We start from the raw sequence: 16,314 nt of genomic DNA on the forward strand, positions 1-16,314 counted from the left end.
GGAGCAGATCCAAAGCCTGCCCTATGAAGAGCCCAGTGGCAACGCAATGGGTGAGGGGCACTGCGTGGCAGCCCAGCCTCACCTCCTCTTAGCACAGCCCACAGTGTCCATAGGGGCTTGGGAGTGGCAGCTGTGAGCATCTGGCTGCCCCTGGTGCCCATGAAGTGTGCATTGCCTGCCACCTGGCCCCCAAGATGCTGAGGATTCAGCATCTTGGTGCTGAGTCTGGTGCTGAGGGGAGGTGGGCAGGACCTGGTGTGGGGGAGCTGTTCTGGCTCTGCACTCTGAGGCTGAAGCAGGGAGGCGTGGGACTCTGCTTCCCAAGGCTGCTGCAGCCCCTTTCCACCGGCCAGGGGCTGACTGGCTGTCCTGGGGTGGGTGGGGTTGGAGGGACAGATAGTGCACAGGTTAGGGAGGCTTCAGGCCCCTGGGTGACTTCTCCTCCCACTCTCCAGGCGCAGCCATCAACTTTGCCAGGTCATACATGCTGAGCCCCAGCGCGGGGCGCCGACTGGACGTGCCGGCAGTGCTGGTGGTGCTGGCCGACAGCCCGTCAGGTGATGACGTCATTGGGCCAGCCAGGGAAGCCAAGGCTGCAGGTGAGAGCAGGGCACGTGGAGTGGCTGGGCCATGGGGATGTGGGGTAGGACTGAGGCATTGCTGAGGATGGGAGGGGTGGGCAGGGAGAAGGGCATCCTGTCGCCTCCTCTCAGCAGTGGGACTGGCCAAGACCCCTGTTCAAGGCAGTCTGTGGCACTGGAGTTGGTTCCCCATCTCCCTTTGTTCACCAGCTCTTGGGACCAGGGGTGGTTGCTGCTGGGCTGTTCCCCATGGAGGCCACTTTCTCTTTCTCCTGGGCAGGGATCCAGGTGCTGGCAGTGGGCATGGAAGGTGCAGACCGGGAGCAGCTGCGCCGCATCGTCACAGATGACAACCCCCGCTATGTCCTCTCTGCTGCAGACTCACGGGCAGCCTCACTGGGGCTGGAGGATGAGCTTGCCAGCTCCCTCTGCCGGATAATTGACATCCCGGGGGTAGGAGCAGCCAGCAGAGGGACAGGCGGGGCCTGACTTCTTCAAGGGGTTCCTGCAGTCCCCTTGAGTGGGCACTGGGCTCTGGTGCTGGCCCAGTGGCAGGTGGGAACTGGGCTGGCTTGGGGGGTCGATCTCTATATGGGGAATGCTTTTTGGACTTGGCTATAGGCATCTCCTGTCAGCTCCCTCTTCCAGGCTTCATGGGCCTTGGATCTGGCTCAGCTGTCTAATGCAGAACTTGCCCCCTCTCTCCACAGCCAAGGCCACAGCCCTGCGTGACACAGTGTCCCAAGGTGAGTTTTGTGCCACATCGCGCTGTAGCTGCTTCCCTGGGAGGGGGTGGACAGGGCGCTCAGTCAGCAATGGGAAGTGGGGAGGGCCTGGTCCCTTCCTGGAGCTGGGGTTAGGCTGGTGTGTCTGAGAGCTGGGGGTCTCTGCTGGGTGTGAGGGGATGGGCTGGTGCCTATGGGGCAGGGGAGCTCCCTGGAGCTGCGGGAGGTCAGCATGGGGCTATTCTGGGTTCCTGGCTCAGTGCAGGCCTGAAGTGAGGAGCAGCAGAGGAGGTTGCAGGGGCCAAGGCTGGATGCATGACGGGGCTGCAGAGATGGGGGCTCTGTCCATGCTCTGCATTGGGGCAGCCAGAGGGACCTGCAGTCCCTGGGGAGGAACGGGGTGGAGGGGATGTGGGGGTGGCCTTGTGAATGTGAGTGAATGCCCATGGAGGGTGCTTCCCCCTGCCCTTCTTGTGGGCCAACCAGAGGGACCAGGGGAGTTGGTTGGGCTGAGAGCACAAAGCTGCAGCTCCGATGGCAGGAAGGGGTGTGTGGGGGTGGCAGGCATGGCCTCCCTGCCCCAGGCTCAGTGGGGGCTAGGGTGTGGACGTGCCATGGGGTCACTGTGCTGCTCCTGATTCTGGTGTCTTTGTTGTGCTGCAGGGTGAGAAGGGGGAGCCCGGCAACATGGTGAGTGTCACAGGGGTGTTGCTGGAAGGGGGCACCAAGAGGGCGGGTTGGGAGGCTGCTCAGTCTGGCGGCTGGTGCTGATGGACTCACAGGCTCTGACCCATGTCTTAGCTGCCGGTAACTCCTGGCTTTGCTTCTGTGCAGGGACCGAAAGGACACATGGGGCTGCCTGGCCCCCCTGGAGAACCGGTAACCCTTTCCTCCTTCTCCCCATCCCTCTGTCTGTTGACCCCAGAGTTGTGGGGGTTGTTACTATCCTGCTATGACCAGAAAAGGCCAGGCATGCCTGGGAGCAAGCTGGGGTATCGCAAGGCACTGCCAATAGCTCCAGGGGCTCTGCTCCATGAGGGCTGGTGAGGGAGAGCCCGCGGTTTCTTGGGGCTTCCATGTTGCCCTGATGTCCAGACAGGGGAAGGTGGCAGGGCCCTGCCCAGGTGACCTCACCATGTGTGCTGGGATCTGCCCTTGGGGTCCTGCTCCTGTTTGTTGGATGCATACTAGGGAGGTACAGGAGATGGGCAGAGGGTTCTGTGGGGCAATGGACCTAGAGAGAAATCCTCCCCAACTTTCCCCACATCATTTCACTTGGTGGTTTCTTCCTTCCTTCCTTTAGGGGCGCAATGGGCTGCCAGGCCCTCAGGGGCCTGCAGGACCACGGGGTGCCCCCGGCCAGGTGATCGAGCAACCAGGCAAGAAGGGGGAGAGGGTAAGTAATTGCTGGAGCTGCTCACCAGGCTCATAGGAGCTCCAAGGTCAGGGAGGAGGCCAGCTCAAGACAAGGCATCCTCTGCCCTGCTCTCGAGGCTACTTGCTGTCTGTAAGCGTGGGACCTTGGGGTCCCCTCTCCAGACCCATGTGTGTGTTCCCAGTGCATGGCCCCTGAGATCCCTCCATGTGGCACTGTGGGGCACTGGGAGATGGGCAGTGGTGGCCTGAGAAACACAGAGACAGGGCTCTTCTCCTTTATACTTTCTCAGTGTGTTTCTCAACCCTGGAGGGGTCCTGCCCTGGGGAGCGTCTGGGGAGTGCAAAGCAAGCCCTGCTGTGCTCCCCCACCCTCCAAAGCTTCAGTCACATCCCAATTGCAGAGGCCCCTCAAAACAAGCACAAGCCAGTCCCTGGGGCTGCCCCCACATGGCTGGACTGGCTGGGAAGCAAAGGTCTCCTGGTCATAGGTGCTAACTTCGTTTTTTGCCAGTGGGTGCTTGCAGACATAACCCCCACCAAAAAAAATCTATAAACAAAACACAAAACAAAACCAAACCTGGCACTTTACTTTTAACTCAGTGCGTTCCCACACCAAGCCCCATGCATGCCCAGAAGAGGCAGCGCATTACTTAAACCGAGCTCTGGAGCATGTGTAAAGATCAAGCACTTTAATGGGGCTTTTTTGGTACTTTTATCTAATAGCTGATTGAATCACCTCAAGCTAAAAGCACCAAAAAGCCCCTCTGAAGAACCTGATCTTTACAGACACTTCAGACACTTCAACCCCGGCTCAACCCCAGCTGGGTTGAAGTATCGCGTTGCTTCTTCTGGTAAAGTGCTTTTTTTTTAAACATCTTCAGGTGGCTCCGTGGGTGCTGAGCACCTGCTAATTTTTTTTGGTGGGTGCTTGAGCCCTGGGGCACCCATGGAGTTAGCACCCATGGAGTATGCTCCCAGCGCTGGAGCGCAAGCGCGCCTGGGAATGGCAGGAGACGGGAACCCACAGGCTGATTTCCCCCTCTCTCCACAGGGATTCCCAGGAGCAGATGGGGTGCCAGGAAGCCCTGGTCGCCCTGGCAACCCTGGTTCTCCCGGCCAGCCAGTAAGTGATGCCCCTTGTTCCCCTGGGCTCTACAGCTCTCTCCTGGGTCCCTGATCTCCTGGGCAACTTACATCCCATTGCCCACTGCTCTTGGCAGTGCAGAGCTGTCCCTGGGTCTTACCTAGAATCACAACAGCAGCAGCACCCCCAGGCTTGAATTAAAGAGGTCTCTCCTGAGTTCAGAGACCCTCAGTCCACAATACCCTTCCCCCTTGTTCTAGGACCCTGTCTCGTGCTCTGTGTTCCCAGCCACAGGTGTAGCATGCAGACCATGTGCATGCCTCAGCCCCACTAAATCTCCCCTGCCCCCACGCTAGGCAACAGGCACATGCTCACCTGGTTAGCTTGATGTTTCCGTTCCAGGGCAGCCAAGGTATTCCAGGCTCCAGAGGGGAACCTGTAAGTAGAGCTGTCTTTATCCCCCAACCCTGCTCCCTCTTCCAGAGCTCTCTCACTCACTGTTGCTTTTGCCTTCCAGGGACCGCGGGGCCCTGTGGGGCTTTCTGGGCCCAAGGGAGAGAGAGGCGAGCCGGTAGGTGGATGTCCATTCTGCCTGGGGCTGCCTAGCTGGACTTGCCATCGTGGCTTCCTCCTCAGGCACAGTGTTCATAGGCACACATCTCAAAGCTTTGCTGCAGGCTCTGTTTGCAGTGTCTTGTCTGATGCCCAGGCTGGGATGGGCGTGTGGGGAGCTCACAGTCTATACCCCCTGAGTAGCCCAGGGCACTTCCAGGGGCTGCCACGTGACTTCCTAGAAGGTTCTGACCCCCTGGAGGAGGCGGCCTAGGGTGCTGGGGTCACACCAGAGCTCCAGTGATGAACTGGATGGGCCCAGGTCTCTTCTTTCATGGGGGCTCCATCCACCATGGGGTCTGCTCTCTACTCACCTCATTGCTGTAGCATGGTGCTAGGGGGGTCACATCTGCTGGAAGTGTCCCCACCAAGCTCTGGCCCATGTGTGATCGCTACCTGCCTCCTTCCCTACCAAGCTGCTGTTCATCTCCCCACCCACTGCCCTGGCCAGTGTCCTGCTCTAGTCAGTCCATGCTGCCATCCCATGTCTCCCTGCAGAATCTACCCTCGCTTCTTGTCCTAAATGCTACTGCAGCACTGATGTCAGATGTGACTGGATGTCCTACATCTCATGGGTGCTGTGGTCCTGGAGTGCGATGCAGGGCAGGAACCATGACTCTTTCCCTTTTGTTTTGTGCAGGGGGAGCCTGGTGTAATCGTGGATGGAGGAGGGGGGCTGCCTGGGCGGAAAGGAGAGCCGGGCACTCCGGTACGTAGTCTAAAGCAGCCATTGGGGTGTCTGAGTGCAGCCCAGGGCCTCTGGGCCCTATGCCATTGCTGGCAGGGTATTACTGGGCTTTAATATTAGAGCCCTGAAGTCATAAAACAGCTTGGACAAGAACAGCCCATTATCTGACGAGAGTGTTTACTGAGCACTGCAATTTGCAGTTCTAAGCAGAAGACAAAGAAACCACAGGAAAACTTTGCCTAAGCTAAAACTCGACATACAAGACAAAGCAGCATACAACTTAACCTAAGTCAAGACAGAGCAGAAACTCTGCATAAGTCTTATGTAGTCCCAAGGACAGAGTCTGCAGCCAGGCGCTCAGAAGTTTTTCTGGGGGATCCGCAGCTCCTCTTAGATGGTGAGAGCAGCCCCACAGTTTCATCCTTGCCTGGGTTTTATGGTGATTCATGCCCTTTTGTCCCCCTTTGGTTGCCTGGACAACCACGTCCCTCACTCCTCTCACGTCTTCCACGACTTCCATGTCTCAGGATGTTTTTCTGGTTCTGTAGTGTCTATAGGTTTTAACAAAGTGCCTGCTGCTCGCTTTGAAATGCAGCCCTCTGCTTTCTTTGGTCGCATCAGCGTTGAAGCAGCCTGGCTCCTCCCCTGCTACCTCCAGTCACGCACTCAACATCTTTCACATCTGTCACGTAGCTCCAAAATTAGTTAAAGAGCCAGAGACTTAATTATGCCATGTGTTTGCCAACAAGGGCCCTTCCTTTCAGACCTGTTTCTTGGGGAGCTCAGATTGGGTTTCCGATTACATGAGGTGTGAGGCCCTTGATGCGTTGTTTGGTCCAGGAGCTCTGCCCTCCAGGGCCTGCCATCCCACAGCCCCCTCAGTGCTGGGGGTCTAAGGGGCCTCATTGTGCTCCCCCCCCCATGCTGGAGCCCTCCCTTTTTCATGGGGCAACCCTGGCTGGGTCAGAGTATCATAGAGAATCCTAGAGAAGTCAGGTTGCAAGGGACCTCCAAAGGTCATTTAGTCCAACCCCTGCCTGAGTCAGGACCAGTCCTATCCAGACCATCCCATACAACCATAATCTATACTCTAAGGTCTGTCTCCTTCAAGGCCTTTCTGTTGGTCTTCTGCCTCCTGACCCTCTGGCTCTGGCACTGCTGATGGCTGGGCAGCACAGGCAGCTCACTCGCTGACTCCACATGCCCTTAGGCCTGGGTACATACAGACCTACCTGCTTTTCTTGTGCTCCGGACCCTATGGTGTCCCCAGTGCCGACCACTGATGGTGCCTCTCCCATTCCCTAGGGAAGCCCTGGGCCTCCCGGAAACCCTGGCCCCAGAGGAGCATTTGGTGACCCAGGACCTTCTGGACCTCCTGGGCTTCCGGGGCCAGCAGGACCTCCTGGAGACTTCGTCAAGGTACGTCCCTCTCCAGCCAGCGAGGAGCCAACCCGGCCCCATCCTGGGCAGCGGGACAGTTTTGCTAGCAGGGCACCCTCCTTTGTGTGCACACAGATGCCCCCTGAACAGATTCCCACACCCTGCACCTGAGAAGCAGCCCTCATGTGCCCTTCACAGCCCTCTCCATGTCTGTTGGTCCAGCCTGCCCCAGCTCCTTGGACTCACGCCCCTGTAGCCTCTCACCTTGTGCCTCTGGTGCCCTGTCTCCCACATAGGCATAGCATCCCCACCCTCTGCTCACACAGCAATGCTGTGTACTGGGTGCATCACTCACCTGGGCATACTCAGGACGTCTCTATATCCCCAGTCAGGGGTGGATGGACACAGTTGCGCCCTATCAGAAGGTGGTAACCATGCTGGGAGCCTGCCAGCAGGGAGCCACTTCTGACTTGAGCATGTTTCCTCTTGCAGGGGGAGAAGGGTGACCGCGGCGAACGAGTGAGTCACTATCACCCCCAGTTTTTCATCTTTCCCTGGCTCATCCCCTGTGGTCCCAGCTGGGATGGGCCCTGGTGCTAGATGTGGAGGAGCAAGAATGCCCCCTGCCAGGGCACAGCAGAGATGGGAGGATGGCAGGCACTGCAGGGCAGGGTGCCTGTGGGAGTCTGGGTGCATTGGTCTCTAGGCCCAGTCACCTCACATGCAGCAAATGGGGAGTCTTGGCCACGTATGGCCATCATGTGGGTCCCTCATGGCTTTGCCTCCTGTGGGGCTTCAGGGCATGCAGTGACAGCAGGACTTCCTGTGCCTGTCTCTGTAGGGCCCCCCAGGGCTGATTGATGGGGAAGCACCCAGAGGAGAGCCAGGTGTCCCGGTGAGTACTTGTCCCTGCCATGACATGGCTGTGGCAGAGCTGGAGTGAGGGGCAGCTGGGGGTACATGGAGAGGGATGGATGGGGTGAGGGTGAAGCATTGAGTGGGGTGGAAGGTAGAGGGGGTTGGCCCTGGTGTTTATTGGGTCCAAGTTAGGAAAGGGGCTGAATAAGTCCTCCCCTAAATCCTGCCACCACCACCCCACCCCCCCGGTGTGGTGCCAGTTTCCCACCAGTGCTGAGCTTGGACTCAGGAAGCCCTTGCTCACTCCAGGCTGGGTCTGGCCCCCTGCCCTCTGCTGCTCATGTTGGGCTCAGCTCAGCTGCTCCTCCTCTCTCATTCTTCAGGGCCTGTCTGGTGACCCTGGGCCCCGGGGACCTGCAGGGCTCCCAGGACAGAAAGGAGAGAAGGTAAGAGGGTGCACCATAGGGGTGGGAGAGCAGGGCCTTTGGCCTCTGCCCGCTGGGGGAATCCCACTCCATGCTCCCTTCCACTAGCTGAGCTGGTGATGGGGTGGCTGAGGTGGAGGAGGAGGCTCATGTCATGGGGTGTAGAGGCTTCCATTCCCTGGGTTTCGCTCACTGCTGCTAACCTAGAGAGGCAGGGGTATCTGGAAGACCTGCCATCTGCTGTGCCTGTCCCCCATGTCCCTCCAAGACCATGCCTTTGCCTCTCATCAGCTCTTGCTTTGCTTTTTGTTCCCAGGGTGATGGAGAGGAAGGTTTTCCAGGGCCGCCCGGCCGTCAAGGGGATCCAGGAGATCGGGTGAGGAGGTTGGCCATATCTTAGTGGTTTGTGCCCAGCTGGCAGGGGGCCGGTGAACCCCGGGACCCCAAGAGGGGAGGAGGCTTAGGCTCTGAGTGGCCAGAGCTGTTAGACTTATGAGTCCTGACTGAGCAGGGCAGGAGCGGACCCTGTGTCAGGCTCTAGAGCCATCTCTGACTCTCTGCAGCATAGCAAAGCCCCTTCTCAGTAGGAAAGGGCTCCTGCTTCCCCTCCTCCTCAGCGGCTGGAGGGCAGCATGCTGCCAGTCCAAAAAGCCAGCAGAGCCAAGAGACTGCTTGGGTGCTAACTGGAATGGTGGCCTGGCACTGCACTGCCCCTATGGCAGGCCCAGCTGGAGGCAGCTTCCGCCCTGTGTCCTGCCCTGGAGAGAAGGACTGAGCAAAGGGAGGCATTGCCCCCGGTACCTTGAGGAGTTCGGGTCTGGTCCTGGGAGAAGGACAGGTCCCATCCCAACCATGGACCTGCCCTGGGCTGGGCATGTCATCCTGCACTGGCTTTGGACAGCAGCAGGTGGCAAAGAAGGTGAGGTGGCATGGCCAACCCCTCTTGGCTGAGTGGGGCCTGGGCTCAGTGGCAGAGATCTGACATTTTTGCTTCCTCTGCTAGGGTCCGCGGGGACCACCAGGCGAGCAAGGACGGAAGGTAGGTGGCTCTGTGGCTTTCCTTCCACACGTATCTGTGGAGCCTGCTCTTTCTCTCCCTGTCCCAGGCTGCATGGGCACCTCAACTATGCCAGGGGTCCCTGGCGTGGTCCTTGTACTGTCTGACAGTGACACCATTGGATTTTTTTTATGGCAGGGAGACCGGGGGCTTCCAGGAGAGACTGGAGAAGCAGGGGAAAAGGTGAGTGTGGGGTACACGGAGTCACCTGTGCCCTCCAGGGTTCACAAACCCCTCTGCCCTGCCAGCCCAGCACAAGGTTTGGGTTCCAGCAGGTCCTCTTGCTGCCCTGGCTGGTAGCAGCCTGGTGGAGGACCCCAACCCAGGGGTTAGAGACAGGGAGGTGGCAGCACTCAGCTTCACCTCCTGCTGCTGGGAGCAGGGGCTTCTGGAAAAAGGAACCTGGCCCTGCAGGTCCCACACTCCCTGCAGGAGTCCTCTGCCCATGGCAGGGCTAATGTTCTGCTCCAAAGCATCTGCCCCAGAAGCAGAGGGAGAAATGAGCCCCTGGGAGAGGAGGTCACCACCTGTCTGGAAGGGGACGGACAACCAGGCCAGGATCCTCCCTGAATGTACTGGGCTGTGAAGTGTCCTTGGTGACTGACTGGTGGAGTCTGAGCCCCTGCAGTGGGCTGGGGAAAGCAGCTGGAAGCTGTGCACTGTTTCAGAGGGGTCTCTGGGGAGGTGGCTATCTGCTGGGGAGCTATCACAGGCTCATCTGAGGGCATTCAGGGAGTGTGAGCCAAACTGAATTGGTCTCGTTCCCTCTCCTCTCTAGGGAGATCGTGGACCCCCAGGGCCTGAAGGGGAGAAGGTAAGTTTGCTCTGGGCTAACCTCAGTCCCCTCTGCCCCCCCCAGACCCAATCTCTGGGAGCAGCTGACACACAGCAGCTACAGCAGATCTGGTAATGGTCAGGGACAGCCCTTGCCAGGGAAGTCACTCAGTCCGGCCCTTGGCCATGGTTTGTGCTGTTTACCCTGTTACCAAATTTAATATTAGACTTTAGGCAGTGGCACTGAATTCAGAAATGCTTGAACAACTTAGTCTAATTTAAAATGCAGTATAATAAACCAAAAAGACAACAGAAAGCCTTTGCATGAATCTTATGTAGTCCTGAGGGCAAAGTGTGTCCTTACAGCCAGGGATTCAGAAAGCCCTTCTGTGGAATCTGCAGGGCTTAGGCCTTGGAGTGGAGATTCCACAGGCCTCATCTCTGCCTGGGTCTTTAAAGGCGAATCTGCACCTCCTTCTCTCCTTTGGGTGCCTTGACCATAGTCACATATATCATGCCCCTCACATATATCATGTCCCTCATGTATAAAACATCTCTCATGCATTCAGCGTAGTCTACTCTCTCACCTCTTCCAGGTTCTGCCTTTGAAATGTAAATGTAGTTCTCTGCTTTCTTTGGTCACACCAACCCAAGCAATGTGGGACCCTGCCCTGCTCCCTTAGCTCTGTCTCCAACATACATGTGATGATGGTGCCAGATCTTTGCCTGCAGCCCCAGTAGGCACAGGAGGGACAGGTCGGGGGTGGCATGGCTGTATATGGCAGCACAATGGGCTGGGTGCTGGCCGGGGGCATTGAACCAGCTCTGTGAGCTTTTGTAGTGGGTCGCCTGCCCTGAACCCATCCCCAACCCGCAGCTCAGGAGGGCAGGAGCAAAGCCCCAAGGCTTCAATGGGTGAGGGAGAAGGGCAGAAGCAGTCAGCTGGGTGAGGTGGCTCCAGTCCAAGCGGGTTGCCTTGTGCCCACCTTCAGAGGTGGAAGCTATGTCCTGAGAATGCTCTGTTTCCCCTGAAGCCTTTTTTTTCCTCTTTGTCAGGGGGAGCCCGGAGGTCCAGGCCGCTTGGGCCCATCTGGCAGAGAGGTGAGTGTGGCAGGCTGAAGTGGAAAGTTACGGTGCTGAAGCACCTGCCTGCCCAGCAATGCTGGAGGCCCTGGCAAAGGACCCAGGCTGAGGCATCTCCTGCTGCTGCACCCTGGCTGACTGCCCATGGCAGCTCTTCCCCTCAGAAGCAGCCATCAGGGCATCCAAGTGCAGCCTGGATGACTCGCTGTGGGGTGGGAAGAGGCAGAGACAATTGTCTGAAACTGCTCTGCCTTAATTGAGGCCCTAGACTGCGAGTCAACAAGGTTGGCAGGACCTTCCTCCTGCTCCTGAACACGGACACTGGGTCCGTGCTCAGTCTTGCACTGGCTTGTGGCACGCGCCTCCCTGAAGGCCTGGTGTGCCTGGCCAGGACATGGGACAGCTATGCCAGCGCTCTGAGGGGCTGCTCTCTTGTCTCTTTAATCTCTGGAACAGGGATTGCCAGGACCAGCCGGTCCACGAGGGGAAAAGGTAGGGACCCTTCGCTGTAGCCTATGTTCTGCCTACTTGCTGTGCCCCTTGGGAAGCTATTGGGGTGGGCACAGTGTTGCTGGGGTGCCTGTAGGGTGAGAGGGGATGCTGTCCTCTAGCACTGCACTCCAGCCATGGAGATGCTCTTCCCTCATCTGTCTCTTGGGACATCCTGGGGCTGCTGCGTTCAGTGTCCTTTGCCCAGTAATGAGCCCCGGACCAGCAGTGCATGGTCTCAGTGTACAAAATACTGTGATTACCCTTAATGCAACAGATAAAGCAGCCAGACCCCCCTATTTCTCCATGCCTGGCTTCATTCCTGACACAAGGTGGAGCCTGGGGGCTGAGAGAGGAGAGGCCCTGGGGCCCAGAGAGTGAAGTACTGGGGAGCTAGGCTGGGTTCTTCTGAAGAAGCAGCCAGGAACACATCTTCCCTAGAGGGATGTTCTAAGGAGAAGGGGACCCTTCGGTGTGGGGACTTCCCTGCGGAGGGGGAGCTTTGTGCTCAGTTCCCTGGCTAATACTCCAGTGAGAGCTGGGAGCATGGGAGGCTGGTGGCCTGCTGCTCTGCTCAGTGCCACCCACACACATGGAGGCTGCAGTGTTACAGGGGGGACAGTATTTGCTGGGAGCAGGCACTTGGACTGCAGTGTGACTGGCTCCACCCGCCATACTAGCTCCCCTGCAGGGGATGGCCACAGCTGTTGGTGGGGGGAATGCTGATGGGGGTAGCAGCCCATGCCTCTGCTCTGGCCCTGGCCTGGGAGGAGCCTCCTCTTATGTAACTGACCCCCAGTCAGCATCAGTGTGGCTGAGCCACCAAAGCTCTGATGCTCAGGGCGGGTTAGGGTCTCAGTGGCCTGCACTGGGGGGGCCATGCTGAGCATGGGGCCGGGGGTGGGGTGGAAGGGTCTGAGTCTGGAGGAAGTTGATGCCCCCATGGGAAGCTGCAGCCCCTGTGAGGAGGGTGCCAGGCAGGGGCAGCTGACATCTGTCCTCTCTTGTTTTCCTTCCCTCAGGGAGATCCAGGAGTTCCTGGGGAACCTGGGAGGCCGGTAAGTGACCTCCTGGGTAGCAGGGAGGGTGGGCCTGGACTCACAGAGTCCAGCAGAGGGGAGCTGAGCCTTACAGGGAAGGGTGGGCAGTAGGGGTCCAACATCAGTGCTGATGAGAAGGGGGTGCAAGGGTGGGGACTTGGCTGCAAGGTGGTACCGCACCCACAGGAGCTTGGGTGCAGGGGGAGCCAGGGGATGGACTGGGGTCTGTTTCTGTGGAGACCAGGGTCACAAAACAAGGGCTGAGAGGTAATGATCCCCTCCCAAGGGGCAGGCGGGGCGCTCCAGGAGCATTTGTTTGCTGTCGGCCTCTCAGGCCTCAGCTGTTCTTCTGTGTTTCTCCCCAGGCTGCCAGCATCTCTGGTATCAAAGGAGAGAAGGTAACTGATGGCGCTTCTGTCTGAATGGCACCAGAGGCTTCTTTGATGTGTTCTTTTGCAGCAGCTCTGTCTTGCTGTGTGTGCACGGGATGCACAGTGTGCAGTGGGGTGTAGAGCTCAGCCCACTGTGACAGAGGCTATGTCTGGTGGCTGATCCCCTCTGCCCCCAACTTGGGGGGAGGTTAGTAGGGCATGTGCACAGCCCTTACGGGTGAGAGCCCAGGTCTCTGCTCAACTCTGCACATGCTGCCCAGTGCCCAGGGGATGCCCACATGCTCCATGTCCACATGCTGTGCTCACCCCTTGTCCCTTCAGCCAGTGCTAGTCTTGCCTGGCATTCCCCCTCTATTCCCACCCCTCCCTTGCCCTATTGGTGTGAATCATGGAGGCTGAGGTCTGGAGATGATATGCAGGCCACATCTGTATGCTTCACCGGCTGGACCCAATGGCTACACAGCACGTGGGGTTGGAGGGGAGGGGGTCTGCTGCCATCTGGCGGGGACCTTGTCAGCCATGTTCCCCCTTGGTGCACACGCCCCTCCATCTGCAAGAGAAGGTGTCCAGTCTGGGCGGCTCACAGGGCCATGTCCTCTGTTCTAGGGTGACAAAGGTCCTGCAGGACCAGAGGGCCCCCCTGGCTCCAAGGGAGACCCTGGAAATAAAGGAGACCGCGTGAGTATCCTTGGGCCAGGTCCCTGGGTTTGGCCACCCACCCAGGAGCTCTGGCTGAGGGTGGGCAGCCAACAAGGAGCAGGGGCTGAAGCCATCTCCAGTGCCCACTGAAACCTAGGACTGCCCCCCTCACTGCAGGCATTTGGATCCTCTCCCAAACCTTAGTGGGCAGGAGCCCCCTGCAGCCAACAGCCTGCCTGGGCACTGCAGGGGCTCTCAGCCCTGGAGCAGAGTGGGGGGCTTCTTAGGCTTGAGCCCAGCTGGTGGCTCAGGATGGAGGGTCTTCATCTCTATTGCTGGGCATCCTGCTCTGTGGTGTTTCAGTAACTCCCTCCTCTGGGCATACAAACCCACCCTGTTCTGGGGGCAAGACAAGTGGCAGCAGCCCCTCACCTGTGAGGTGCTGGGAGAGCTGCTTCTCCTCCTGACCTGGCTTTTCTCCATTCCAGGGCCCCATTGGATTAAGCATCTCTGGCCCACCCGGCCCCAAAGGAGAGCAGGGGGAAAGGGTAAGTCTGGTGGGTTGCCCGGCATCCCCTCCCGTGGGGGCAGCGGCCGTGCTTCTGGGCCTCCTGGACGTCAGGGTGCTGTTGGCCAGATTTGGAGGAGGGAACAGCTCAGCATGCATCCCCCATGCTGGTGGGGACGGTGACTGGCCCTGCCACCTCATATGGGCAGGATCTGCAGGTGAACGTGGGGGAGGCAGAGCCAGCTCTGCACAGGTCCAGCACCCCTGTGCCATTGTGAGGGCCTTTCCAGCCTCTGCACAAGAGCAGGCTCTGTGCACATTGGACCCTAGGATGAGGGACACAGCTTCTCTTGGCCTTGCCTTTGCCCCAGGAGCAGCCCACAGACAAGTGCAGCTCACTGCATCGCTTCCTCTGACCCCCCTCGGCCTCTTCAAGGCCCCTCAGCCCCATTAACAGCTTCTTTCTCTCCAGGGGACTGTTGGCCTCACTGGCAGGAGTGGCCCCAAGGTAATGGCTCAGGGGGGCAGGGAGGGGGGGAGCAGTAAGGATAAGGGGCTGTGCAGGCTTGTGCACCTCTCCGTCCCCCTTGCGCTGGGAATATGGTGTGTGGGTCCAGGGGTTGCTCTTGCGGGTCTTCTCTTGTGAGGGTTGCGGCCGGGGGAGGGCGCGTGGGAGGCCTCTCCCCCTCTCTGTCCCATGTACGTGGGCTAAGAATGTGGGTCTGTGCATGTGTGCATACAGCTGTGCATGCGTGAGTGTGTGCATATGTGAGTGCATATGTGTATGCAATGACACCCCTCACTGCTGCTGGCAGGACACTGACTCCCTATCTCCTCTCTGTGTTGATTTACTCTCACCCAGGGGGACCCAGGCGAGCCCGGTGAGAAAGGGGAGCTGGGGAGAGCAGGGTCCCCTGGGCAGCCTGGCCCGCGAGGAAAGGAGGTAATGGGGAGAGGCTGCGCTGCAGCGGGGTGGGAGGCCTGGCCTGGCAGGGTGCAGTGCAGGCAGAGGGGTGCTCCTGGGGCAGTGGCTGGGGCTCAGCCTGTTCCAGCAGCAGAGAGCCCCTTCCTGGCTGCAGTGTTGTTGCACCTCCAGGCTTAGTTTCCATGGTGATGCTGGGCCAGATTGCCATGGCAACATCAAGAGGCCCTTCTTGACAGACATAAGGTCCTGTGCATGGGACCTGAGAGGGACACAAAGCAAGGAGTGGGGGCACCTGGCTGGGGGAAGCAGGGGCACCTGTGTGGAGCCCTGGCATGTTTGCTGGGTCTGGGTCTGCACCAAAGGTGGGGAGGCTGGTAGGAGGGAAGAAGCATCTGGGTGCTATGGGCAGCTCCATGCTTGGTGGGCAGGGAAGGTAACAGCATTTTTGCTTCCTCTCCCCCTGGGTGCTGGGTTGTTCGTGCCATAGGGTGAGCCTGGTGAGAAGGGCGATGAGGGGACCCCGGTAAGTGCCACCCCTCCCTTGGGGCTCTCACTGCCCCTCACCTGCCTCATCCCCTTCACTTCCCCTACCCAGCTTCTCACCTCCCATCTCTTTATTCCCTAGGGTGAGTCGGGGCCTCCAGGAAAGCCAGGGGACAGAGGCGCCCGGGTAAGTAGAGGGGGACCTCTGGTACAGCGTGTGGGGGAGATCATTGAGACCTGTGGGAATGTGCTGGGGTTTTCAGAATACTGCCTCACCTGCTGTCTCTTCACAGGGCCCTCCAGGATACCGTGGCCTCCCTGGGGAGAAGGGTGACCAAGGAGACCCAGGCGCCGAGGGCAGAAACGTGAGTGTCGGGTGCCCAGCCCACCCTGTCCCCAGCACCAATGTCTGCCCCCTCCTCACCACATCCTTTCTCTTCTCACAGGGCAGTCCTGGAGCACCAGGGAACAAGGGCGACCGTGGGGACCCGGTGAGTAGCTGTGACCATCTGTGCTACTTTATCTGATGGGAGCATGTGGTGCCTGGACTGGGACAGCCCCTTCTCCTGGGGGCTCTGCCACAGCCCTCACTCTCCACCCCAGGGGCCAGGGTACATGGGCACTGCTTTGGCTCACAAGGCATGGAAGTCTGGGCCCTCAAACTTGGGCCTGGCTTGTGCTTCTTGAAGCCTCTGAGAAGAGTTGTGTTGAACCTGGGTCCATCATACCCTTGCCCCATGGACGCAGGGGCAGAGATACCCTGAACCATGCGGTGACCAGCTGACACCAGCCTGCCTCCCATGCTTGCTGGCCCCTGCACAAGACTTGAGCCATGGGGGATGGGACTGTCAGTATTTCCCTTCCATCAGAAGTCGCCTTGGGCTGTGGGCACTGCCTGGTGCTCCCAGCTGCTGGAGTGTGTGTCCTCAGTGTCAGCTCCTCAGCCAGTCTCTAGCCTCTGGTCACTGCACAGTCAGGCCTGGCTGGGCAGCGGAGGTGCAGGGGCAAAGTGAGTGCTGGGAGCCTGGATGAGTGGCCCTCTCTGAGCCCCCAGGTTGGCTCTAAGGCCATCCCCTGGGACACGTGAAGCTTTGTGCATCAGAGCTGTGGATCTTGGGCACCCTGCTGTTCCCCAGCTTGCTGGCTGCCCCACAGCTCTGGTGCCATGCACTGGGGGTGGGTCTGTGCCCTGTG

The 16,314-nt window shown here is 59.1% G+C and overlaps 1 protein-coding gene across 1 annotated transcript in view; it reads left to right on the top strand.

Moving 5' to 3' along the window:
* COL7A1 (collagen type VII alpha 1 chain) overlaps positions 1-16,314 on the top strand; it is an 88,903-nt gene that overhangs the window by 32,870 nt on the left and 39,719 nt on the right. Inside the window, exons 27-57 of the mRNA XM_025196804.1 lie at positions 16-50; positions 456-599; positions 862-1,034; positions 1,292-1,327; positions 1,970-1,996; positions 2,141-2,185; positions 2,610-2,702; positions 3,735-3,806; positions 4,170-4,205; positions 4,285-4,338; positions 5,020-5,088; positions 6,373-6,486; positions 6,940-6,966; positions 7,289-7,342; positions 7,689-7,751; positions 8,047-8,106; positions 8,734-8,769; positions 8,926-8,970; positions 9,566-9,601; positions 10,618-10,662; positions 11,101-11,136; positions 12,156-12,191; positions 12,539-12,571; positions 13,172-13,243; positions 13,693-13,752; positions 14,185-14,220; positions 14,575-14,655; positions 15,125-15,160; positions 15,263-15,307; positions 15,414-15,485; positions 15,567-15,611. Coding sequence (XP_025052589.1) covers positions 16-50; positions 456-599; positions 862-1,034; positions 1,292-1,327; positions 1,970-1,996; positions 2,141-2,185; positions 2,610-2,702; positions 3,735-3,806; positions 4,170-4,205; positions 4,285-4,338; positions 5,020-5,088; positions 6,373-6,486; positions 6,940-6,966; positions 7,289-7,342; positions 7,689-7,751; positions 8,047-8,106; positions 8,734-8,769; positions 8,926-8,970; positions 9,566-9,601; positions 10,618-10,662; positions 11,101-11,136; positions 12,156-12,191; positions 12,539-12,571; positions 13,172-13,243; positions 13,693-13,752; positions 14,185-14,220; positions 14,575-14,655; positions 15,125-15,160; positions 15,263-15,307; positions 15,414-15,485; positions 15,567-15,611 — 1,816 coding nt within the window. The remainder of the gene's footprint in view (positions 1-15; positions 51-455; positions 600-861; positions 1,035-1,291; positions 1,328-1,969; positions 1,997-2,140; positions 2,186-2,609; positions 2,703-3,734; positions 3,807-4,169; positions 4,206-4,284; positions 4,339-5,019; positions 5,089-6,372; positions 6,487-6,939; positions 6,967-7,288; positions 7,343-7,688; positions 7,752-8,046; positions 8,107-8,733; positions 8,770-8,925; positions 8,971-9,565; positions 9,602-10,617; positions 10,663-11,100; positions 11,137-12,155; positions 12,192-12,538; positions 12,572-13,171; positions 13,244-13,692; positions 13,753-14,184; positions 14,221-14,574; positions 14,656-15,124; positions 15,161-15,262; positions 15,308-15,413; positions 15,486-15,566; positions 15,612-16,314) is intronic.

Source organism: Alligator sinensis, unplaced genomic scaffold (genome assembly GCF_000455745.1).
Source record: "Alligator sinensis unplaced genomic scaffold, ASM45574v1 scaffold839_1, whole genome shotgun sequence".
Lineage (NCBI taxonomy): Eukaryota > Metazoa > Chordata > Crocodylia > Alligatoridae > Alligator > Alligator sinensis.